The following is a 26,240-nucleotide window of genomic DNA, read 5'->3' on the forward strand; positions in this document are numbered from 1 at the left end:
GATAGTCAAACCTCGGATTCAGGAGGAACAGTGTGGTTTTCATCCTGGTTGTGGAACAGTGGACCAGCTCTACATCCTTAGCAGGGTCCTTGAGGGTGCATGGGAGTTTGCCCAACCAGTCTACATGTGTTTTGTGGACTTGGAAAAGGCGTTCAACCATGTCCCTTGGGGAATCCTGTGGGGGGTGCTCCGGGAGTATGGGGTACCGGACCCCATGATAAGGGCTGTTCGGTTCCTGTACAACCGGTGTCAGAACTTGGTCTGCATGATTGGCAGTAAGTCAAACCCGTTTCCAGTGAGAGATGGACTCGGCCAGGGCTGCCCTTTGTCACCGATTCTGTTCATAACTTTTATGGACACAATTTCTAGGTGCAGCCAGGGTGTTGAGAGGGTCCGGTTTGGTGGACTCAGGATTGGGTCACTGCTTTTTGCAGATGATGTTGTCCTGTTTGCTTCATCATGCCGTAATCTTCAGCTGTCTCTGAATCGGTTCGCAGCTGAGTGTGAAGCGGCTGGGATAGGAATCAGCACCTCCAAATCTGAGACCATGATCCTCAGCCAGAAAAGGATGGAGTGCCCTCTCAGGGTTGGGAGCGAGATCCTGGCCCAAGTGGAGGAATTCAAGTATCTCGGGGTCTTGTTCACAAGTGAGGGAAGAATGGAGCGTGAGATCGACAGGCGGATCGGTGTGCCGTCCACAATGATTCGGGCTCTGCATCGGTCTGTCTGGGTGAAAAAGGAGCTGAGCCGTAAGGCAAATCTTTTAATTTACCAGTCGATCTACGTTCCTACCCTCACCTATGGTCATGAGCTATGGGTAGTGACCGAAAGAACGAGATTGCGAATACAAGTGGCTGAAATGAGTTTCCTCCACAGGGTGTCTGGGCTTTTCCTTAAAGATAGGGTGAGAAGCTCAGTCATCCCGGAAGTGGTCAGAGTAGAGCCGCTGCTCCTCTGCATCGTGAGGAGTCAGATTAGGTGGCTCGGGCATCTAATCAGGATGCCTCCTGGACACCTCCCTGGTGAGGTGTTCTGGGCACGTCCAACCGGGATGAGACCCCTGGGAAGTCCCAGGACACGCTGGAGGGACTATGTCTCCCGGCTGGCCTGGGAACACCTCGGGATTCCCCCGGAAGAGCTAGAAGAATTGGCCGGGGAAAAGGAAGCCTGGGCATCTCTGCTCAAGCTGCTGCCCCCACGACCCGACCTCGGATAAGCGGAAGAGGATGGATGGATGGATGGACAAAATGTAGACATGAAGTGTATAATGTGTGAAGTCCAAATATCAAATACACACTTTCACAAAAACATACAAATATAACAGAACAAGTGCGCTTCTATTCAAGAACATAACTTCAGAAAAAGAACCCGCTTCAGGATGTGACATTGTTAACAACTGTTAACTTTTAATTAAAATGGGTTTGAGCCCGGATGACTCTGTTTTGAGAAGTATGCTGCTCTTATTCTTAATATTTTAGAATAAAAACATACATTTGATTTGAGTCTGTAACAGCCAATGTAAATTTATGATACTTATAAAGGTTAGCTTTCTTTTTTTATTCAGTTTTTCTCTCTCAGTCACGTTTACACTTCCCCTAATCTGACACTGCTATTTTTCACATAAAGACATCCGATAACAGAGGTGAACTCAGATGAGGATGAGCGTTCTACATCAGAGAAAGAATGCACGTTGCACTTTTGCTGTCACTGTACTTTGTATATGTACATGGGAAGCTATGCAGTCTACTTGTGACTTTACACTGTAGGTAGATAAATAAATAAATCAAGGTAAATATGTAAATAGCATTTGATCTGGTATTTATATACAAAGTACAGCGATGGCAGCTCCCACCTGCAGCAATAGACTCTTTAGTACGCGAGCGACTCTACACTCTAGTGGTTAGATGTGGACAGTGTATGTGCCCTATAAAGAAGTCTGACTGCATTCTCTTACCATTGCTTACGAACTGAAGTGTCAGCGTGCACTTTTCGTGGCATTACACATGTATTTTTTCAGCATGCCCGTGTCGATCAAACACAGGAAGCTCTACAGTCTACTTGTGACTTTACGCTGTGGGAAGTAAATACATAAATCAAGGTAAATAGGTGAATAACATTCGATCTAATTAGCTGCATCACAGAAACACAAAATGTTATTTGTTTCCCATTGACAATACTGAGGAGCACATCTGAAATGTATTTGAAAACCTAAATTCTGTACCTTGCGTATTCATTTTATGACATACTTTTATGTTCAGTGATGCAAATTCCGTATTGCTAATGTACTGAACTATTCTATTTTTATTTTTTGAATGAGTTCAAATATATTAGCATAATTCATACAGTGGCGGTTTTCATTAAAGATCATTTAATAAATTAATAAAATGTAATTTTAAAGATCAGTTCTGTACATTTTCTTTTCATATGTTTTTAATATATTTGTCTTTCTTTGTCAATTTTTGAGGATCTTGACTAGTTATGTAGACATAATAAATTGGCAAATATATTATTTTTTGCTTCATGCAGTATTATTTTTCCATAGCTACAAGAAAGCTCAGATGAAAAAAGAAAAAAATTGACATTGCACTGGGTAATCACACCCAAAAACCTATTATTAAACAAAAATACAACCAATCATGAAAGTTATGCCCATCATTAATAGTAATTTATTTGAGAAGCTGACTCCTTTCTTGTTACCTTGTGGCACAAGGTTGGAAATAATCTTGGATGAGTCACCAGTCTATCACAGGGTACATTTACTCATACTGGGCCAATTCAGAGTCCACAGTTCAACTATTATGCCTGTTTTGTGGAATTCAAAGTGAAATCAGAGCTCCTAGAGAAAATCCACATGTAAATGTGCAAAACCTGCAAAATGCCACATAGGTAGTACATGAGTAAGTGTTTAATCCCAGTACTCAGAACGTACAAAGAGTATGTATGCACTGGAGAAAGAGAAGTAATGCTGGCCCGTTTCCATTGTTTGTAGGTGTTAAGTTGGTTTTACAATAGTGAGATGTGACACTTAAGTTTCAGGGTGACACACAGAACGACAAGATAGAAATAGAAATATAAACACTTATTTATATTCAAACAATATTTTAAATGTGAAAAGATACTAAATTTAATTATTGATTGACAACCCTATATAAGGGCTAATATGAACTGCTCAAAAAAATTAAAGGTACACTTTGAAAACACATCAGACCTCAATGGGAGAAAAATCATGCTGGATATCCATACTGATATAGACTGGGTAATGTGTTAGGAACAAAAGGATGCCACATCGTTTGATGGAAATGAAAATTATTAACCTACAGAGGGCTGAATTCAAAGACACCCGGAAAATCAAAGTAAAAAAATGAATTGGAAGGCTAGTTCATTTTGCCAAAATTTCATTGCAAGAACTGAAAATGGTACTCAGTAGTTTGTATGACCCCCTAGTGCTTGTATGCAAGCCTGGCAATATCGAGCCATGCTCCTAATGAGACGACAGATGGTGTCCTGGGAGCATCACTGAACCTCCTGGACAGTCTGAGGTGCAACCTGGCCGCGTCAGATGGACTGAAACATAATGTCCTAGAGGTGTTCTATTGGATGTAGGTCAGGCGAGCGTGGGGGCCAGTCAATGGTATCAATTCCTTCATTCTCTAGGAACTGCCTGCGTACTCTCGCAACATGATGCCTGGCATTGTCGTGCACCAGGAGGAACCCAGGACCCATTGCACCAGCATGTGGTCTGACAATGGGTCCAAGCATTTCACCCCAATACCTAATGGCAGTCAATGTGCTGTTGCCTAGCCTGTAGAGGTCTTTGCGTCCCTCCATGGATATGCCTCCCCATCACCATCACTGACCCAGCCCCAAACCAGTCATGCTGAACAATGTTACAGGCAGCATAACGTCCTCCATGACTTCTCCAGACCCTTTCATGTCTGTCACATGTGCGCAGAGTGAACCTGCTCTCATCTGTGAAAAGCACAGGGCACCAGTGGTATTCTGGTATTCTATGGCAATTGCCAATCAAGTTCCATGGTGCCGGACAGTGAGCACAGGGCCCACTAAAGGATGTCTGGCACTTAGGCCACCCTCATGAAGTCTGTTTCTGATTGTTTGGTCAGAGACGTTCACATCAGTGGCCTGCTAAAGGTCACTTTTTAGGAGTCTGGCAGTGCTCATCTTGTTCCTCCTTGCCCAAAGGAGCAGACACCGGTCCTGCTGATGGGTTAAGGACCTTCTACGGCCCTGTCCAGCTCTCCTAGTGTAACTGCCTGTCTCCTGGAATTTCCTCTGTGCCCTTGAGACTGTGCTGGGAGACACAGCAACATTTTCTGGCAATGGCACATATTGATGTGCCATCCAGGAGAAGTTGAACTACCTGTGCAACCGCTGTAGGGTCCAAGTATCACCTCCAGTAGTGACATTGACTGTAGCTAAATGCAAAACTATTGAAAAAACAGTCAGAAAAGCTGAAGAGGGAAAAATGTCAGTGGCCTCCACTTGTTAAACCATTACTGTTTTGGGGGTCGTCTCACTGTTGCCCCTCTAGTGCACCTGCTGTTAATTTCATTAACACCAAAGCAGCTGAAACTGATTTACAACCCCCTCTGCTACTTAACTGACCAGATCAATATCCCAGAAGTTTCACTGACTTAATGCTATACTCTGATTAAAAAGCATTCCTTCAATTTTTTGAGCAGTATATAAGGGCTTATCTCACAAGTGTTGCGAAATTGTACTTAGGAACTGGAGTAATAGTCTCAGCAAAATAATTGTGTAGGAGCATGTCAGAAATGTCAGCTCATTAAGAACAATGAAGGACAGATGAAGGAATGCAGTAATAGAGTATGTTTAATATGTGGGAAATTTAGGCTCAGTGAATCCACCCTGATCTGACTTATTTTCAGGTTATTGTGGAATGGTTTTGCCCAACATTTCCATATGAGTTTCCCCAGAGCTCTATTCAAATCTTTGAACATTAATAATCTTAGCTTTATCGTTACCTATTTTCCTATAGTATCACTGTTATACTGAAGAACCTTACTTAAGTGTATCCTATTTTTCTTTTCTGAAATTTAGGATTCCAACTTGACTATTGAATTATTACTGCACCAGCATGCACTAAAATTCCTAAATACTTTGAACACTTCTTGGGAGCATATTCACAAAAAAAGATCAATTTTAAGTCTCATTTTCCAACACATACATCAGGTCACATTGTCACAACTACCTGCTAAAGTAATTTTGATGCAGCTAAACAAGATGAATAATAAAAAAACTTGTCAGTTTCACCTATCTAGCCTCCATGGCTTCTTCCAACTAACTTTGAAAACCATAAAGGGTCTAAAGAACTGTAGGCATAATGATGACTGGAAACATGTCAGAAACATAAATTATGGTGTTTAAAGAAAAGAAAACAATAAAACACAAGAACTACTATGAAAGCAAGTTGAAATATTTTTCTTTCTGGAGGCTATCTACTGCAAACCATGGCCCTGGAAGTTGGATCAAAGAGAACAGAGGAAAGTATGACAAAAACAGAGCATACAGATCCTTCATACTTACTGCAATATGTCTTTATAATACCTCATTATGACTTCTCCTTTAGCTAAGTTAGAATGTTTTCTTCTTAGTAATCCTTGCGTGTATTTGAGGCAGGTTGCTATTGTTTCTTATATTTCCATGTTTCTTGATCTCTGTAAAAGCTAAATTTCCCCTTGAGACAAAATACTGTCTATCTATTTTTTAACCAACTTATCCAATTTAAGGGTTCACGAGGTGCATATCCTGACAGTAATGGGGACAAGGAGAGAACCAATCCTAGATAGAGCTTCATTTCATTACAGGACAAAGTCAAACACACCCACTTACTCATACCATTCAAATTTAGATTTGCTATGCACTTTCTGTCTGTGCTCTTTAAGTTAGGATGATTGTAGCAAAATGAGTCTAGAAAAAAGACAGAAGTTCTGCAATTGACAGCTGCTGTGGTCTACAATATGGTATCATTCCAGCTATACTTTTGTAATGAAAAAATGACAAGATGGTCTTCAAACATTTTTCTCTGGATACTGTTTTCATGTTATAATATATAGTGTATTGCACAGTTACCTATATTTTTTGAGCTTATATAAAATCATCGAGCATTTTTTGCAGTTTTCACTGATATCTGTAAGATCAGTTTTAAATACTAGTTCATAGTTTGCCATATCAGGACCAATGAACATATCAGAATATTTCTTTATGAGCACATTGGAATATTTCTTTACAAGTTCTTTAACAGAAATTCAGGTGTTCATCATAGCAATTGCCCATTGCAATGGATTCAAGTAAGAGAGAAAGTCTGGACAAAGCAACACCCATTGTTCCTGCCACCAGGCAGAATATGCTATGCAGTAGAGCAAACTGTTACTCACACTGGCAATGAGGCTGTTAGCATAGTCCCACTGTCAGTCTATATGAAGATAACTCAAAACAGTATATATACATCCTATTTGAATCTAACCATCACTGGTGGCTGCCAAGCAGCTTTCACAGGAGCAGCTCTTTAATTTAGTAGTGGCACTGATTAAACTCCCTTCGTTTTAGCAGTGCTATCTTGAAATCTGAACAATACAATTTCTACTTGGAAAATGTATCCATCCAGCTACTCATTTATGGTTCCTTTTAATTAAACAATGCCTGATTTTTATGCTTGTACTACATATAAGACTATAGACTTGTATTGATTTTAGTTACAAAAAGAATCTTTATATTATACTGAAGTGTACATGAGTGAAGTGTATTCTGGGAAAATTGAAAGGTAAATGCAGGGCCTTAGAATGTTTTGTATAGCCAGAAAGTTTGCAGATTATTTTAGCTTGTAATTCCCATAGGAATCAACCCTAGTATGTGTGAAAACATTCCTATGTTTTGAGAAACTGTAAAAGTGTTAGTTGCTCTGTTAGCAGATGTGTATGTTTAATTTGGGCGAGAGGGGAGAGAGATGGTGAATGCCTTTTTTTCCGAAAAGTTCAGTTTTTCAGTTCAGTGTTCAGTTGTGCATTTGTTGCCTTTCTAATAGTTTTGAGAGAAGCTATGGACATTTAAGTATAATTCACTATATGCTTAGCTACTAGGCACCTGCACCAGAACCAGTTGTTTTCAATTTTTGATTAAGAGTATATAATCAATAACTAAAGGACTGGACGATCAGGGAACCGTCATTTGGGACTGAATAAAGACTGCACCAACCCACCCAGGTTCCGTAATTCTTTGTATTGCTTATATTTGCTGCAATCGATTATTATACAAACAAATATAATTTTTAAGTAAAAGGTTAAACTCTATGTCTATGTTGGATTATTAATTACTTGCATACAGTAGCTGAGTGCTGAATGATCATTCCTTGTCTAGCTAGATTACAACATCAGAGAATTGTATGACTGACTGTTGAAATGTGGATAAAAATGTCCTGTGAGGGACTGGATTCCTGTCCGGAATTTGTTCCATCTAGAAAAAAAATGCATTCAGAAAATATATGGATAGATGGATGGATTTAATGGATGAATGTATGAATGCTAAATAACTCAAATAAATTGGCTATAGTGTAGTTCCATTTTAAATTGTACAATGCAAGTTTCCAAGAAAAATATTGGTTCTCAATAAATTATAATGGAATGTTTGCAATGGATTCTCGTGTATGCAATTGATGGCACAAGTGCAAGAGTGGATTTTCTTCCCCCACATTTAATTCAATTTTTTGTATGCAGGATGGGCACGATTTTCTGCAGTGATTGTCATATTTCCACTGTTCAGATTTGGAAATCATATGTCCATTAGTCTACTTGATAAGAATATGTTTTACATTTAATTTCAGGTACAACTGTACTTATTGCACAAGTGGTAGCACTTTACATCCTGCCTACTTTTTAAGGTTTCTACAGTGGCAGTCATAGATGAACTAGTGCCCTAGGTAAGTCATGAAATGCTGCTCTACATCACACTGCAATCTTAGACCATTAAAGACAGTTGGGCAAGAGTGATTACATTTAGATTTCTTTTAAAGAAACACTGCTACTTGTTATAAATGTATTTAAGACATTACCTTCTTTTAAACATTAAATAATGAGTTAAATACAGCAATATTCACATAGTAAGGTAGGAAGAGCTATGCTCCATACCTACCTAATACTGAACAGTTTTTTTTTTATTAAATCCAGACGGCCATTTATTTTCTGAGTAGGGTTTAATATTTCAAAGCATGAAGTGTAATTCTTCAAGTTGTAGCTGCTATCTAAATGGATAATTTACACTACCTTTAAAAATGTTCAGCACACTTCATAATCTATGACTCTACAATTTGTATTTATCCCTGTACTTTATACCAAAAATACCTTGAATGGAGCCAAAAAGAAAATCGGTTGATATCCTGTATAATTAATGTCCATGATGTTTACGTTACTTAGGGGCATTTTTCTCTTTATGATTGTAGCAATACAGAGACTAGAACAAGGCAGGCTTACAGTATAATGTTGTGTTGCTCCAACTATACTTTTGCAGTAAAAAATACAAGGTGGTCTTCAAACAATGTGGACTGTAAACAAGCATTCAGGTACTTGAAGCTTCTAAAATGTTACCTGAGGCTCTTAGTGACATTTACATAAAGTTGTATATCTTGTGAATTATAGATTGGAGTGAAGGCAAATATTTCAATAAAAAAGTTTGAAATTTCTCTATAAAGAACTGATTAATAGCCAATACAATCAAAGCTTACACTTCACAATTGTACCAGTAAGTAACCAGTAAGTTTCTTTAATTCAATTTTATATTCATTAAATATTTGTCAGATTTTACTCAGTTCACCAGCTAGTCTGTACTTAGCATATTCCACACTGAAATAATTTCACTTAAAATGTTTTATGAAAACTATTATTTCCATTACAAGAATCACGCAAAGTATAGTAAGAAAAGATGCAAAAATAATAAACCAAAAGATGTTTATTGATGTATTGTGGCCAATAAAAATAATCTTTATTCTGCTGCTCATATTGTAACTTTGTAACCGCTGTATTACTGAGAACAAATCTTAATAAAAGGTATTAAAAAAGAAATTTGGCATCACTTTAGGATCACGTGAAATTATATAACAGTTTTTCATGTTCTTTGCTATGTTGACGCTGAACCAGCTGTATTTGTTTGAATTAGTGAAATAAGATAAAAATATACAAACATCATAGTACAGTTTACTTTATTTTAAACATTAAACAGTACTCTAGAAAAAATGCTGATGACAACATTTGATAATATAATGCTAAGTGAAAGGCAAAGTAGTGCATAATAAAACAGGGTTTTCCTGGATGAGAACAAAAAAGACTACTGAATATAAAACTCACCCATCTATGTAGTTTTCCATCTAAATAATTTATTTTTATTATACTAGACAGTAACATGCAGTATTGTAGGGCATTTAACTTCCTACAAGTGAATATATAAATATATATGATAATAATCCATAGACGAATACAAATATGCACAAGTGCAAAAACAGTTGACTTCAATGGCTATTATCTGAATTTACTATCTGACTCTAATAATTACCCTTTATTCAGTTTTAATGATTTAGACATCATAATGTTACCCATTTTTTTGCACACTGTTCTTATATCATTCTTCATCGGTCTGCTCTTTTTTTTGATCTCCTCTACCGCCATCACTCAATTATTGTCCACTTTTCTGTCTGCTGGCATGAACCATCTCTGACTGTTTTCTTTCATCACATGTACTATTACCTACACACTGCTTAATTCTCTCACTACTGCCTTTTGTCTTTCACTGTTTTGATGAAACTGCTGAAATATTATCTGTTTTTTTTTATTATGTGGTGTAGACTAAGACTCTTCAAAGAAAAATCACAAAACTGCAATCTGACAGTTTATATTTGATACAACAGGGATTTCACATTTCTTACTAGACTATTTGAAATTACTGTAAAAGTCCCAAAAGCAAAATGATCAATACTGCATGGCACATTAACATGTAGCCCCATGAATGGTAAGGAAGTATGTTCTTGCTTTAGCAGAAGCAATTTAGTCAAATAAAGCCAGTGGGAAGTACCAATGCACAATTTGTTTTGCTAGTTCACTTATTTGCGTGTGTGATGGAGAGAAGATATGTTGTATTCATCGGATTAACATATTTTTGTAGATACATGGTCAGACAGACTCCTTCAAGTTGACACACTAGGGATTTAAGCAAAAATATCTAATTTTCAAGTAATTCCGTGAGCAAAGCAAGAAAGCCTAGAAACCCTTCTGTATGTAACCAAGAGAGTGATGCTGACAAATGTAAAAAAAATAAAAAGTTGATGCAGTGATTATTACAACAGACAGGTGTGTCATGAAGCTCAAATCAGTTTTGCCAGCCACATCTCAAACATATGCATTTCAGGGTGGCTAGCCACTCTGTATTGGTCCTGTATGAGAGTTACAGTAAAATGTAATGTTAAGAGTCAGGCTTTGCCTCTCCACAACTCTGAACTGAATTAAACAGGTTAAAGAAATACATGGATGGATTCGACCAAGCATCAGCCACAGTGAAAGTACTTCATTTTAGACTTCAGTCTATAAGAAACCATGAAGTTGCCAGTTATAAGGTCACCTGCTTTTTTTTTTAAGTTAGTCATTTCCAGTTTTGTTTCATGGTGCTCATGCTCAGTACTATACTGTATACAATTCAGCTCCCCTCACATCAGTACTTTTATGGCATTTAGTAACTAGTATATTCAGTGAAATATCAGTATTTCTTTGTTTATTTGTGTTGCATTTGCTGAAGAATATACAGCAATATATCCTGTTAAAAGTCTTAAGATCGTTCTCCTTGAAACATGAAGTAATTTTGTAGTTTTTGTGACAAATGCACTTGCAGTTTGTTTAAGAACTCACATATCAAAGTGTTAATTGTCAGACCTATTTTATAGTTAACACATGATGCTAATCAGCACTGAATCTAGTATGAATCACATTTGTAATTATGATTTAGTTACTTCAAAGTTACAATCCATTTTTATGCAGTGTTTCCAACTATTATGTACAGCTCCCATATGGTATACAGTAATGCTAAAAACTATGTTGTAGTTTGAGAGTTAATCCCTCTAAGCAATCTAAATGCCCTCCATATTTAGAAAGTATTTTTTGCTTATAGCAAAGAAAGTGTTAATAACACAAGCTGCAACTGCAACAACACACATCACCCATTCCATATTTTAGCAAGAAGTAGAGGGACTTAAATGTATTTTAGCTTGCTGATTATGACTTTTTTTCCCTTACTCCTCCAATGCCAGTTGCTGTCAGTGAAGACTTCAAGGACATGGTCTTATGACTCATTTCTCCTCTATCTTACATTGAATGAGGACTTTTAAAGCTACTGCTGCACATAAAAAAGTGAGACTTGCTCACTATTGTGTACATCTCACGTTAGCAGGTGCTAGCTGTACTGTTATGCTATTGTATAAGGCTCAAAAGTAAAAGCATAATCTTTAAAATATCAAAAGAATGCAGGAAAATTATATAAATCCCACCAGCATCAAGCAAAACACAGAAACAAGATACATGCACATACACATCCACACACTCTCTTTACTTCATATGTTTTTAAAATACTAACATTCACAAGTAATGGCTCAAACCACTCTTCATCTGCTCATTTATCATTTCAAAATTTGTTGTAATGTGATGTATCATGACCATGTAATCACCCATATGAAACGTGTGAATGGACCTCAAGTCCACAAGCACTGATTACCCAGTAGATGTCAACAAACACATTCAGCTGCCTTCAGCATTTCCAGCACCATCACCATTCCAGTTGGGTACATTTACATCTCCTTCTACAACATATTTACTACCTGTTTGTCCAAGATATTACAGTGAGTTTTTTATGATTTTCATATGCATATATATGTTATCATTATTATTATTATCATTACCTTGTTATCATTATGCAATTTATTCTACCTATTAAACAACAAAGCATCTGGGGAACAATCTGAACTACAAACCGGATTCCAAAAAAGTTGGGACACTAAACAAATTGTGAATAAAAACTAAATGCAATGATGTGGAGATGGCAAATGTCAATATTTTATTTGTAATAGAACGTAGATGACAGATCAAATGTTTAATCCGAGTAAATGTATCATTTTAAAGGAAAAATATGTTGATTCAAAGTTTCACGGTGCCAACAAATCCCAAAAAGTTGGGACAAGTAGCAATAAGAGGCTGGAAAAAGTAAATTTGAGCATAACGAAGAGCTGGAAGACCAATAAACACTAATTAGGTCAATTGGCAACATGATTGGGTATAAAAAGAGCTTCTCAGAGTGGCAGTGTCTCTCAGAAGCCAAGATGGGTAGAGGATCGCCAATTCCCACAATGTTGCGCAGAAAGATAGTGGAGCAATATCAGAAAGGTGTTACCCAGCGAAAAATTGCAAAGACTTTGCATCTATCATCATCAACTGTGCATAACATCATCCGAAGATTCAGAGAATCTGGAACAATCTCTGTGCGTAAGGGTCAAGGCCGTAAAACCATACTGGATGCCCGTGATCTCCGGCCCTTAAACGACACTGCACCACAAACAGGAATGCTACTGTATAGGAAATCACAGAATTGGCTCAGGAATACTTCCAGAAACCATTGTCAGTGAACACAATCCAGCGTGCCATCCGCCGTTGCCAGCTGAAACTCTACAGTGCAAAGAAGAAGCCATTTCTAAGCAAGATCCACAAGCTCAGGTGTTGTCACTGGGCCAGGGATCATTTAAAATGGAGTGTGGCAAAATGGAAGACTGTTCTGTGGTCAGACGAGTCACGATTCAAAGTTCTTTTGGAAATCTGGGACGCCATGTCATCCGGACCAAAGAGGACAAGGACAACCCAAGTTGTTATCAACGCTCAGTTCAGAAGCCTGCATCTCTGATGGTATGGGGTTGCATGAGTGCGTGTGGCATGGGCAGCTTGCATGTCTGGAAAGGCACCATCAATGCAGAAAAATATATTCAGGTTCTAGAACAACATATGCTCCCATCCAGATGTCATCTCTTTCAGGGAAGACCCTGCATTTTTCAACAAGATAATGCCAGACCACATTCTGCATCAATCACAACATCATGGCTGCGTAGGAGAAGGATCCAGGTACTGAAATGGCCAGTCTGCAGTCCAGATCTTTCACCTATTGAGAACATTTGGCGCATCATGAAGAGGAAGGTGCGACAAAGAAGGCCCAAGACGATTGAACAGTTAGAGGCCTGTATTAGACAAGAATGGGAGAGCATTCCTATTTCTAAACTTGAGAAACTGGTCTCCTCGGTCCCCAGACGTCTGTTGAGTGTTGTAAGAAGAAGGGGAGATGCCACACAGTGGTGAAAATGGCCTTGTCCCAACTTTTTGGGATTTGTTGAAACCATGAAATTCTGAATCAACATATTTTTCCCTTAAAATGATACATTTTCTCAGTTTAAACTTTTGTTCCGTGATTTATGTTCTATTCTGAATAAAATATTAGAAGTTGGCACCTCCACATCATTGCATTCAGTTTTTATTCACGATTTGTATAGTGTCCCAACTTTTTTGTAATCCGGTTTGTACCTATGCAACCAAAAATGTGTTAAATTTGATATGAACAGTGGTTGGCCATATACAGTAACTGGTCTTGAAAACTCATATTATCAGACATCACAAATCAGAAGTCTGCTACTTTCACAAGACTTTAAAAAGTTAATACACAGACACAGAGAGTTTCAAGCCATGTGGGAAAATTTATTAAGGTTGTAAACCTGTATGAACTTAGGAAAAGCATGCCTGTTTTTTTCAAAGATAGTCAATAAATTCCACTGACTGCAAAAGTTTGTGAATACTAACCTGTTTATAATTTTGTACAATTGACTCACAGCAGAACTTTTTTTTTTTCAGATTTCAGCAAATATGAACATACATCTGTCAACACTTTTTGTTCTAACAAAAACAGTCTATTATGATAAACATATTTTACACATTAAACATTAATAGAAATAATAAAATTCTCTTACCTGAACAGATCAATTGGATCGACATGTAATCTCTACCACAATCCTTCTTATAATGACATCTTAGCCAGTTAAAGAGGCAAAGGCCATTACCACACTGAAGCTCTTCTTTCCTGCATGGAAGGATGTTCTTTTCATCTAAATGCAAAAAGGAGTAAAGTAGCAACAACATGGAATTCATGATTACATATTACCATAAATAAATATCAGTGGTGTTTTGCAAGCCATTTGTTATGCAAAGGACAACTATCTCAACTATGTCTAAATATTGACATCTAATATTTAAAGCTGAAATTCAGACTTTTTGATTGACCAACTGAGCAGTTCTTCAAATGAACAAACAGCTTTCCATGAGTAGAGACGAAAGCCTTATCTATAGTGGTAGCATATGTTATGCCAGGAAATGCTGCTTCTTAGTTGATAAGTTATTTCTAATGCATGGAGATGAAAGGTTTAGCTATTTCATAACTGTTTCATTTATATTAAAAAAATAACATCATAAATGCTAAAAATTGTGGACCTCACAGTTATGTTGCTTCCATGTGGAGTTATATGAGCAATCTGCTGTTTGTGTATAGTATGGTACCAAAAATAAATAAACTTCACTGAAATACCTACTGGGAAATTTAATGATTAAGCTGTATAAATAACAAAAATGGCCCTTGTATGTATAACAACACAACACTATTATAATACTGAAATACACATTTGATGTGAAATGTAAAATTTTCAAATTAAAAATCTACAAATTAATCCTTTTACTGAACATGTTTCATCTAAATGTTTTAACGCAAACTGAAGTCCTGATAGCACCAACACATGACATATGCAATATTTTATATGTTTTTAGTCCAGGTCAACTTCAATAATTTGTGAATTATGCATTTTCAAAAAAATACAACAATTAAAACTCTGCATTTTATGCATTTACTTCACTGGTTTCAAAATGCTAATAACTAAATAATAAATTTGATATTTCTGCTCTGTTTAACTAACATAGTTTATGTTAATTAATTAATCTGGGAAATGGAAGAAAATCCAATGCAGGCAATGGGACAAAACTGGAAATGCCAATCAGATAATAACTAGATGCATGATTCAAAATGATGATACTGTATATTGAGCTAACCACTTTCTCACTCAGTCAAGTTAACAGTCATTGAGTACCATCAACCATCCCACCACCATCACTCATAAAAGGGCCAATTTAGAGTCTCCAATCAACAACCTGCAAATATTTCCAAATGCAGTATAAAAAGCAAGTGTACTTACAGAAAAATCAATGCAGATCCAAGAAACTCTATACAGGCTAAGCTAAGATTTGAGCCCAGTTTCTTGGAGTTTCAAGCAACAGTGCAAACCACCACACTGGCCCTATTAAATCCTATCAGCTAATTATTTATGGTGCTGTCATATAAAATTAAAAATCATCAAGTTTTAGTTTTAAAATGTGTGTTTGCCACCTAAAATGCTAAATATGTTAATTTGTCCCCTGGCAAAATTTCTGGTGTGATTAAACCAAAAACAATAAAGCAAGAAGTTAATTGTATTATTTGATAAATATACACACAAATATACCACAATATTGTAGTTTGACAACATAACTCAAGCAAATAAAATTAAATCTGATTCAGAAAAAAACACATCCATGCATTATCTCCATAGATTTAAAATAGTTGGTTGTTACTGGAAAATGATTTTCTATATACTGCACTAAATCACACTTCCCATACACTTTACTTCAGTTGTACTCTGCCCATGCACTAGAGTCACTCTTTTTACTATATCTAAAGCACTCAAGTGACCATTCTTATGTACTTAGACCAAATATAAATATGCTTTTTTTTTCTCCCTGGATTTTAAAATACAGATTTTTGCCAGTAAAATTTACATCTGTGACACACATGTAAAATGAATCTATCTATAATCTATCTATCTATGATATCTTTTTGATTGATATACAACGTTGTGCTGTTCTACTTAACAAAGAAAATAATACCTATAAAAAGAATATTTAGGTAGTGCTAATTCAATTGTACAGATATAACCTTAATTTATTTATTCATTTTTGTAATCTGCATTTTTCAATAGAGTGTCATAGCGCAGCAGACACCAACTGCAGTTCATGTGAGGATACAGTTACTGTACATGCACATCAACAAGTCTCAATTTAGTGCCATCAATCACCCTCATCTGCACATTTTGTTAAGGAAAGTATACAAATTTCACACTCTGCAGTGAGTCAATGAAGAGCCATAGAGGTTTGTACTGTTAACCACTACACCACAACAGTGCACATTAATGATAAATATGTTAAAAAAATACAGTCACTCTTACCAGTGGAAAACTGAAAGATAGTGCCTACTGGTATGTTTTCAAAATGTTTTACCTATCATAAATTTAACAGTAAAAAAGCAGACCAATCTGAAGAAGTGATAGTTCTTTTTCAGTATAATTAAATCTGCCTGAAATTGAAATCATAAACATGATTACTTCACATCATAATCATAAAACCTTACACATAATTTCAGTCAATGAATTATTCAGCAGAAGTGTGTCAATAAACACTACAAGGGCTCTTTTATACAAATAGCAATAATATCTCGCTATGACTGTGACTTACAAGTTTTCTTTTCTTTTCTTTTCTTATAGCCATTCTAATGCATGTTCAGACCAAAGTTTGTGTGTATATTTAATTATTTACTTACTTATCTACCTATTTATGTATTTATTTATTTAAAGAGCTTCTGTACAGAAGTCAAATTTCTCCCTTGGGACAAATAAAATATCTGTCTATCTATCTATCTATGTAAACTGGCAGAAATATACCTACTTTAATCATTTAATAAATGGTACACAAGTTTAAAATCAACCAAATGCTTTATTAGTGCATACCTTGCCATACTGAAGCAAAGAAGATACAAAAGATATGAAAATCTTATAAACAATTACTTTTCACAATGTACAGTATTAATGTTTTCATTTAAAAATATATATTCAGTCTCATGGTATACTAAAAGCGTATTACAAATACAGGGATATTACCTGTACATCAAATCAGCTACCCTGTTACTTTAAGTGTGGCCACTATTGCCATAACTCATCTGAAAGATGACTTGAAAAATAGCAAATAAATAAATATCTTTAAAGGACATCAACGTGCAATGCATAAACAATTCAATTACTTATCTTATTGTAAGATTTGCTGTAACCGACACTGCTATACTGAAAATATTTCAGTGTCACATAATTGAACTATTCCTTTTTGGGTCTGTATGTATTTACAGTAACTATTGCGAAAATGTGTCATAATGCGGAGGGAAGCTCTTTGAGGAATTCTGAGTGAAAAAGCTAGAGTGAGGCTTGCACTGGCAATGAGAGAAAAAACAATGCACGTCAATATGGAAGGACAGGGAGGGTTAAAGTGTGATGGATCCTGTTAAGTGTGGTACACTAGAAGGGAAATTTTTCAGGTATAGTGGTGCGAGTGAACTTTTAATGTGCCATGTAAAATAGAGGGCTTCTGACATAATGGCTTTTGACAGGCTGAATGTTTTAACTCTATATACCCTACCAGTCAATAGTTTTAGAACACACCCAATTTTACATTTTTATTTAAGTTTTAGTAGTTCAGAATAGCTTAAAATGGTTTGAAGGCAAGTGATAAACTATTAGAGATTAAACCAAAAAGTTTAGGTTACCAGAACCTGAAAAATAATATAATTTTTAGAGTTAGTCAAAAAGGCCATTTTCAGGCAACAAGTAATGGGTTAACAACTTACAGCTTTTCTTTGACACTGGAAGTTAACTATGCTTTGAATGTTGATGAAAACAAATCCTAGAAGTGTCCCAGCTTTTTCTGATACACTCTTGAGCATTATTTGGACATTATTTGCAAGGTATAGTGCTTTCATGATCACAAACAAAAAGATAGAGCATCTCCCATGGAACAGTGTCAGAAAAGTAAAAAGGCCTTGACATACAGAATATGGTTATGATTGGGGTTTAATTATTTTTAATGCCTTCCTTACTAGAGGTTTGTTTTGTAAAGTGATTTCTGATTTTAATTTTTTATTCTTATTTTGACTAAGGAAAAATGTTCATGTTTTTTATTTTCATGGGTACCACATTTTTTTGGAATTTAGTATTCTGTTTCTAACTGCGTTGCTACAATAACCGGACGTGTGTGACATTTCACATCATTATCATGAAGGTATAAAGGCTGGCATTCTGTACTTCCAGGCTGTGGAAGATCACAGATAATCAAGAACAACTTTGTGCAGCTAAAATCATCTAATTTTTGACAGTGATTTTTACAGTATGTAGTGTTTCAAGTTTGCCTCTTTGATATTAGATTTCCTGATTGTGGTCATTGGCCTTTTGACTTGTGTTTTCATCTTCTGGTCCCTTACTGCACTGTCCTGATGACCTGACAAAATTTAAACTTCCGGCAGAACAAACACAAAATAGTAAACCATAAGGAAAGTTGTATAAATGAAAAACTCTTCCCTGTGTGGAAAGCCGTATGTCTATTAAACAAAGTCCAGTATACACTCTATATATTGTATGTTTTAGTGTACTGGCATCAATCAGGAAACGTTTTGGCATATTTTATTGATAAATTTTTGTGAACAATAATTATAGTATTCCTAAAACTTTCCATTGACTAAGTAGTGGTATCATATTTAAGAAGGCACTATTTATTTATCTAATGGAAATATTTAAATGTACTTACAGAAATGCACAGCCATTAATGTTTACCAGGCAAATGACACATGCATATTTGGGGAAGATAAAGACAAATATTGAGAATCTTCACTGCATGAATTAGAATACCACACATATTTTCATCTGCAACCTGTATAAGAAACACGTAGTTATTATGAAATGTGTTAAGATTACTTACAGGCACTGGTGAAGTTTCTGCCAACTCCAATATGAATAGAGGTGCCAGTGACCACTGAGGTATGAAGAAGGAAAGCTGCAAAGGAGTTTATTAAAGCCCATTACAGATTTTGTTATTTGCTAAAATTTATATGTTGTAAATACATCTCTCCATCTTTTCACTGATAAGGCACTATATAGTGACTACATGCAACAGAACTATACATTAGCTAAGATATGCACTGTATAACAATATGCTGAAGTAATTTTCATTGATACATACCGATTAGTATGCATAACATTTAATTAGCTACAATAATGACACATGCTATGCCAATATGCAATACATTTAACATTATAATCACTGTTACAGTATAAGATTACAACCTGATTACTGGCTTACATGGTATTAATACAACATTCGATACATATAGAATATATTATGAGTAAAATGAAAGCAATGAAGGTACATTTCCTGTGAGGACATAATCTTCACTTTTTTAAAAACATACACATTACATTAATAATCCAAATATGACAGAACATATGACTGTAATGTTAGAATCTGGATGAAAGAACGAGCTATGTAAAAGCATAAGCCAATATAATAGTGGAATTGCTAAAACATATTTATAACTGTTATAGCACATACACATATTCATTTTTACCTACTGACCCATGACTCCCAAAAATGTAATTTTAGACAAACCCATATTTCTCAGATCTATGCATAGATTAGAACCTTAATTTGGGCATTTCAGAAAAAATAATGATCCACAACACTGAAATGTGAAACAAGAAATGTGAACAAGATGCCCACTGTACATCCCTGCATTATGATCACTGGTATGCTAAATTCTGCTCACAACACCCTATTCATCCAAATATAAACTGAAAATGCCTACAAATCTGACATCTATGCACTAATGAAGTGTGAATTTCCCCTTGGGATTAATAAAGTATCTATCTATCTATCTATCTAATAATAATATTTTCAATGTTCTTGTTTGAATCAGCTAACAGATTCAAGATGACTACACAGCATACAAATGTAATGTCCTGTTTGAGTCAATTTATTTTGAAATTTTATGTTTTCTGCTGACATGTTCTGTGAACTATATCTTTGATGTTAAATCTTATTTTGTCAGGAAAAAATGACATCAAAAATTAAACCATGTTAACATTTTATGTGTTGTTTTGTGAAAAATGTCTGCCATTTTAAATGCAATTTGAAATCAGTTTTTTGTATTTAACACCAAGTAATCTTAAATTAACTAGTTTAAATTATTTCACTACAATATAACAACTTAATGGCCACTGTCTTGCTAATGAGTTTGCATACTGTTACTGATGCAAAACCTGAGTGTAATAGATGGTATTTTAGCTGAATGAGCCTTCTGACACATATAATTCAATGTATCATATCAATAGTTAGTGACCTGCCCATTTAATCTGATTTCCTGCTATTATTCTTTTAATTTAAGAAATTATGTTTTCTTAAATGCCTATTTTGGTATTTTTCCTTTCTTTCCTTTGATTTGATATTTTGGTTACACACTAATGACATCTTTGGATGGGCCACAAAATATTGCTTGCTATGCTGCAGGCATCATGTCTGTGTCCACACTAACATGTGATGTCACTGCATCATTTTATAGGTTTTGAGGGTCTTCATTGCCATGTGTATAGAGTCCAGTGTGTTATTTGCATACCTTAATCAATGTGCAAAATATTGCCACTCTCCAGCACTATGATTAGCGAGTATTACTACCTTACCTCGTCAGATAAAGCACACGGCAAAAAGATACTGCTTATCTGTATGGCAAGCTAAATTAACAAAGTGATCTCTCAAAATTAATTTGACATTTTAAAAAGCAATACAGCTTTTCTGGTATCCTAAATCAAATGCAAGATGTTCCAAAATAACTTGTTCACATGTTAAGGTCTCTGGAATACATTTCGATTTAACTGAAATGCATTTCAAGATATCTCAAACACATTCTTAAATATCTCAAATTGATGTTCTGAAATTCATTTTGAGATATTTAAGAAATCCATTTCTGTAAAATTTTCTATTCTTTCAATAGGGATTCATATTTATTTTAAGATGTCTTGAAATGTACTGGAAGTTACTTTGCAATATCTGAAAATTAATTTCTGATAAATTAAAAATGAACAAGATGCTATTTTGATATGTTTGAAAACACAGGTTAACCACTTAATTTTAAGTATCTGAAAATTACTTTTTTATGATCAAATGTTTATTGGAAACTGGTCATCATGTCCCAAATGTTGATTGCATGGAGTGTGCATGTTCTTCCCCGTTATGTGTTGGTTTGCTCTGGTTTCCTCCTGCAGTCCATAGACATACAGGATAAGCGAAATGGCGTGCTAAATAATATCAGGATATCCTGAAGTACATCTGAAAACATTTCAAACGATACAGCATCCAATTTAAGATATCACAACGTGAATTTAGCATATCAAAAAATCATTTTAGATATCTGAAACATCTGTCAATGTGGAAGATACCATATCTTGAAATAACATCCAGATCATTTTCGGATATCTTCAGTTGCATTTCAGATAACTCAAAAATGCCCAGTTAATTTAAATATCTTGAAATGAACCTGAAATGAAGTTGAGATACCTGAAAAATATTTGATATTTCTTAAAACATATTATTAGATAACTCTTATTCCTTTTAATCTCTCTTAAAATGCATTTCAAAAATATCCTAAAATGAATATTAAATGCAAAGTGAGCCTGTCAATCCTCTAAGCAATTTATTTTAAAACAAAGAAAGATTTTTGAATGAGCGGGAAATTCGTTGAGGGTGTTTGTGTGTTTTTGTAAATGGCTAAAGAACTTACTCACATTGATGTCACTCCAAGAAAATACTTTTTTAGTGGAAAAGACAGCTATGGGAAATGCTAGTGTTTGAGATAAAGGCCCATACAGAGCCTGCAGTTGACAGAAATGTTACCTAATTAGTCACTTACTGTAGGTTAGTGCAGTCTCTCTCTCTAAGACAGTGCTTTTTATATAACAGGGAAGCTACATTAGCTGACCAAGCTGGCTTCCTGAAATGTAAAGTATGAAGAATGCACATTTTTGAAGGTCACTGAATTTCATTTGCTTTATAAGGAATTAATATGCTCAACCCTTCAAGATGAAGGAGTGAAAACTCTGAAGTGAGTTATGGTAAATATTTTTCTACGGTGTGGTATTTATTTTAAAATTTTAAACTAATGGCAAAACGTTACAAAAATGATTGCTGGCTTATGTACATTGATTCTGATGATAAACTTTAATGACACTGGGACCACATCTTATTATCTATTCTATTATCAGTTTACAATTAATTCATGCTAAAGCATTTTTTATTAATTCTGATACATAACATGTTCACCATGATTATCAAGCAAATCCTGGTTTGTACTGGTACTGCATTTAAAGTCATTTTCTACATTTTTTTATTTTGGTTAAAGCTGAAAACGTAAGACATGGACTCTTCTCCAAAGCCAAAAATATGATCATTCTCAAATTGCATTTCAAGTATTGGTAGGAAGAAGTAAAATCCACACAGTCAAAACATTGCATTTATGACTTTGATATGTACAAAAGAGTGTTTGTTGACATAGATATTGCATTTATAGTTAAGCAAGTGAACTGAAAGAATAGTATGAAATATTAAACGATACTGGTAGAACAGAAAAACAGCTGCAGTTCCTAGGACAGGAGCTGAATTAAATGACTCAGGCATTACATCTGCTAACCTATTTTCTTTTAATTTCACTCAGTTTCAAAGATGCACTACTTCTTTTATCCATTTTGTTATTAATGGACAGTTTTCCCACAAATGCAGAGTATGATGAATAACACTTATTTCCTTGCACATTTTCTGAACAAATGTGACATTTCTAGGATTTCAAACAGAGAAAAATCAATTTAACCATACGTGCTGATGTGTCATCCAGCTCTACATGAAGGCTGTCACAATTAGAGTATCACCAAATGTAAGTGAAATTTCTTGAATGTCTGTCAAGTTGTTTATTCTAAGATGCTAGGAGACGGGAAATCAGCTGCAGACAAACTGATGAGCTTTGTAGCATGAATTGCTGGACTTTCTGTCACATTTTGCTTCACACTACACACAATGATCATTTATTCATGTCATTGAGTCAGCACCTCTGTTACTGGACACTGGTCAGTTAGCTACTGGGTAGTATTTTTAAACATTAAATGGAAATATATAAGCAGACAGATAAATAATTGAGCTGATAAAGATTAAGGAAACTAGGGGTGAAATCTTGGTGCTCTGACTTATAACATTCACATAATGAAACACCATGTGAATGTGAATGTTCTTTTGTCCATGCAATAGAATTTCTACTATTTTATTTTGTACATTAAGTCACCTGGCACAATATTAAAAATACTATCTTCTGGTGCACAAGTCCTACCACTGAGGTGTATTCCTGAAATCAGTGACAAGAAAACTACATATGTTGCACAAACCTCAATAGACTAGTATTTAGCCTATGGTCAAAATGTTTGCTTCATTCATCTAGCCCTACATAGTTAAACATAATAACCTGACTACAAGACACCAGCTCCTAATAAGTACAAATAAAACCCACAGTCTTAAAAATACAGGTAACAAAACAAAAGATGCCTAAAGAAGTGACAGTGGGAAATGCTAAAGTTCAATGTGCAAAAGCACAAACAAAAGAAGCAGACTGATATAAAAAGCAAACTGACAAAATTATAGAGGATGACATCTTATCATGCTTTAAAATAAACTTTAAATGGAAGAAAATAAAAACCATGATTTCATAGACAGACTAACATGGTATAACCATGGCTCTGTGATGCTGCAATGCTATAGCCATCTTGAAACTTTGATAAGAATGGCAGATTGTCAGTCAGAGAACACAACATGAAAAACAAAGCAACATTTTAAAAAAATAGCCTTATCCTTACTTTTGTTCAGTTATGCTGAGACAAATGTTATCTTCTCATAACTATCAAGTATAAAGTGGTGCAACAATTAGGTGAATACATAAAAGCATTCAACTTTAATATTTTAATGTGTAGATCTATGTCTAAAGAAAGACAGAGTGAAATGTTTAATAGTATCAAACGTATTGTATCATCTGGCTTAAAAAGATACTGTGTTGAATTTAGATAAGAGTTTTGATATTAATATTTTAATTAGCAAATTTCTGGTAAATGATTATGCCACATTTTCATTTTTACTGTTCATAATCCGTTTTACACAAATTATACACTATTATTTTAATTTTTTATATATTATAAAAGTAATATAAAAAATCTGCAAAACTGAATAAAAAAGGCAGTCTTTTCCCACAGAGTTGATAATGCATTAATTGATTGCAAAATATGAAGTGTTAGCTTTAAACAAGGTGCCACCTCTGATTGTTAATGTAGCACTTGACATATTCAAAAAGTAGTAATTTTTTTTGACAGTGCATAATCACTTGATAATATCTTTATTGAATTTATACAGCTGTATAACAAATGTGTTTCAAATCATGTCCAGGAGTCTACATTTACAATGCTGTTATTAATGTTCTATAGTTCCATGCATATGTTGTACTCACATGTGAGAGAAGAGTTGGGATATCTATGTTTTATGTGACTGTTGTAAACAAATATTGAGCAAGAAATGAAAGACAAGGTAAGACAACAGCTACTGAGTTAAATGACCTTGGCAAAGATATGTGGGGTGACACAAAATAGTATGCCACTCTAAATGTCAGGAGCTGCTCAAATGTCAGAGACACACTTGGAAAAAAGATCTGTCTCTTATCACTAAGCAGAAAAAGGTCATGCTATCTGCTTTGTGTTTTCTAACAAGCTTTTATACCAGTAAATAAACCAGTAATCATTACATCTTTTAGTAGTACAACACACAATCCCCAATCAAGACAGTTTAACATGAGCAGCTATGCTTTCTAAAACATTTTCATTATAAACTGTAATTTAAAAAAATAACTTTTCAAAAGTAACACACAAATGATTATGAAATATTTACACCACTAGCAGTGTCAATCTTTCTTACAAAGTATTGACTAGCAGATAGAAGCACTTTTAAAGAGAAACATTAATCAGGAACCTCACCTCCAAAAAGACATACAGTACAGTGTTTACCTACAAAACAGATTATCAGCTAATTTGTTTTGCTCTTTATAGTAAAAAACATCCTTATACTTAGAAAATTAAATTGTGAAGTGGCATGATGTGTGACTAAAATTTAAACTCAATCCAATGATATTTCATAAATATACTAAAATTATTTTACATAACTTTCCTTGCTAACTTTTCTTTAGGAGCTTTAGAAAAAATTATGTGTGTTTTCGAATCTGTTACATTTTGTCAGCTTTTTTTAGGCATAATGAATGAGTGTATAATCTATAAGCCACCACATATTACTGAACATGTACATACGTCTCCAAAGGAATTTATGTACTAGATGCTAGTAAACCTTCTCTGGAGATACGGGAATTGTGTTTGCTTTCGGAAATGAACAAAGATGTAGGAAGCCTCAGCAGAGAGCGCTTGAATGAACTGCTGTCTGTAGAGACATTAAAAGTTAAAGAGAGGAGCACTGTAAGTTAAGAACGTTCCTTTCAAGGCATTCCTTGGTTCAGACTATGTCCTTAATATCTTGTGGAATAACTGGCAAAAGTAATTCTTTAAAATAGTCTTCCATATGTAGGGAAATATGGGTAGTTTATTCTTTGTTGGGGCAAAGTGGCAAGTACTGCTGCCTCATTGAACAAGTATCCTGGATTTGAATCTCACACTCATGCACCATCTTTGTAGAGTCTGTATGTTTCTGCTGTGTCTTTGTTATAAGGATTACCCAAATAATGTTCAATTTTTTGTTTTGCTTATTTGTGTATAGTATATTTTTCAGTTTCTTTAGTCAAAAATACTGCCATTTTTTCACAGCCCCTGATATTTTACGGAGTTTGGTCGCCATGATGCTGCGCATTGCTAAGCAAGTGACACATTATATCATTCTTCTTTTTGTTCTTATTATGAAATATGAGCCTGCAGTTTTAAATGCATCTCAACACTTTTTGAAAAATAAAAGAAATACAGGTATCCCGTAAAAAAATATCCTGACCCTTGTTCTGGATAGATTATTTTGATGAGTCTAGTTTTGTTGAAAACTTTAAGTTTAGCAGTCTACTTAAAAATATAACAAGCAATTTTTAGTATTACCTTTAGTATTACCATGCCCCAACTTTGTCTATATATG

The 26,240-nt window shown here is 34.9% G+C and overlaps 1 protein-coding gene across 7 annotated transcripts in view; it reads right to left on the bottom strand.

Annotated features, from left to right (window-relative positions):
* bean1 (brain expressed, associated with NEDD4, 1) overlaps positions 1–26,240 on the bottom strand; it is a 128,536-nt gene that overhangs the window by 91,452 nt on the left and 10,844 nt on the right. For 6 of the 7 annotated variants that reach the window (XM_039763108.1, XM_039763107.1, XM_039763105.1 and 3 more), the window contains exons 2-3: positions 18,969–19,043; positions 14,066–14,200 (exon numbers count right to left, since the gene is read on the bottom strand). In XM_039763108.1, the coding sequence (XP_039619042.1) occupies positions 14,066–14,200; positions 18,969–19,043 (210 nt within the window). The remainder of the gene's footprint in view (positions 1–14,065; positions 14,201–18,968; positions 19,044–26,240) is intronic. The other variant, XM_039763110.1, reaches the window with a different exon arrangement.

Source organism: Polypterus senegalus, chromosome 9 (assembly GCF_016835505.1).
Source record: "Polypterus senegalus isolate Bchr_013 chromosome 9, ASM1683550v1, whole genome shotgun sequence".
NCBI classification, from domain to species: Eukaryota; Metazoa; Chordata; class Cladistia; order Polypteriformes; family Polypteridae; genus Polypterus; species Polypterus senegalus.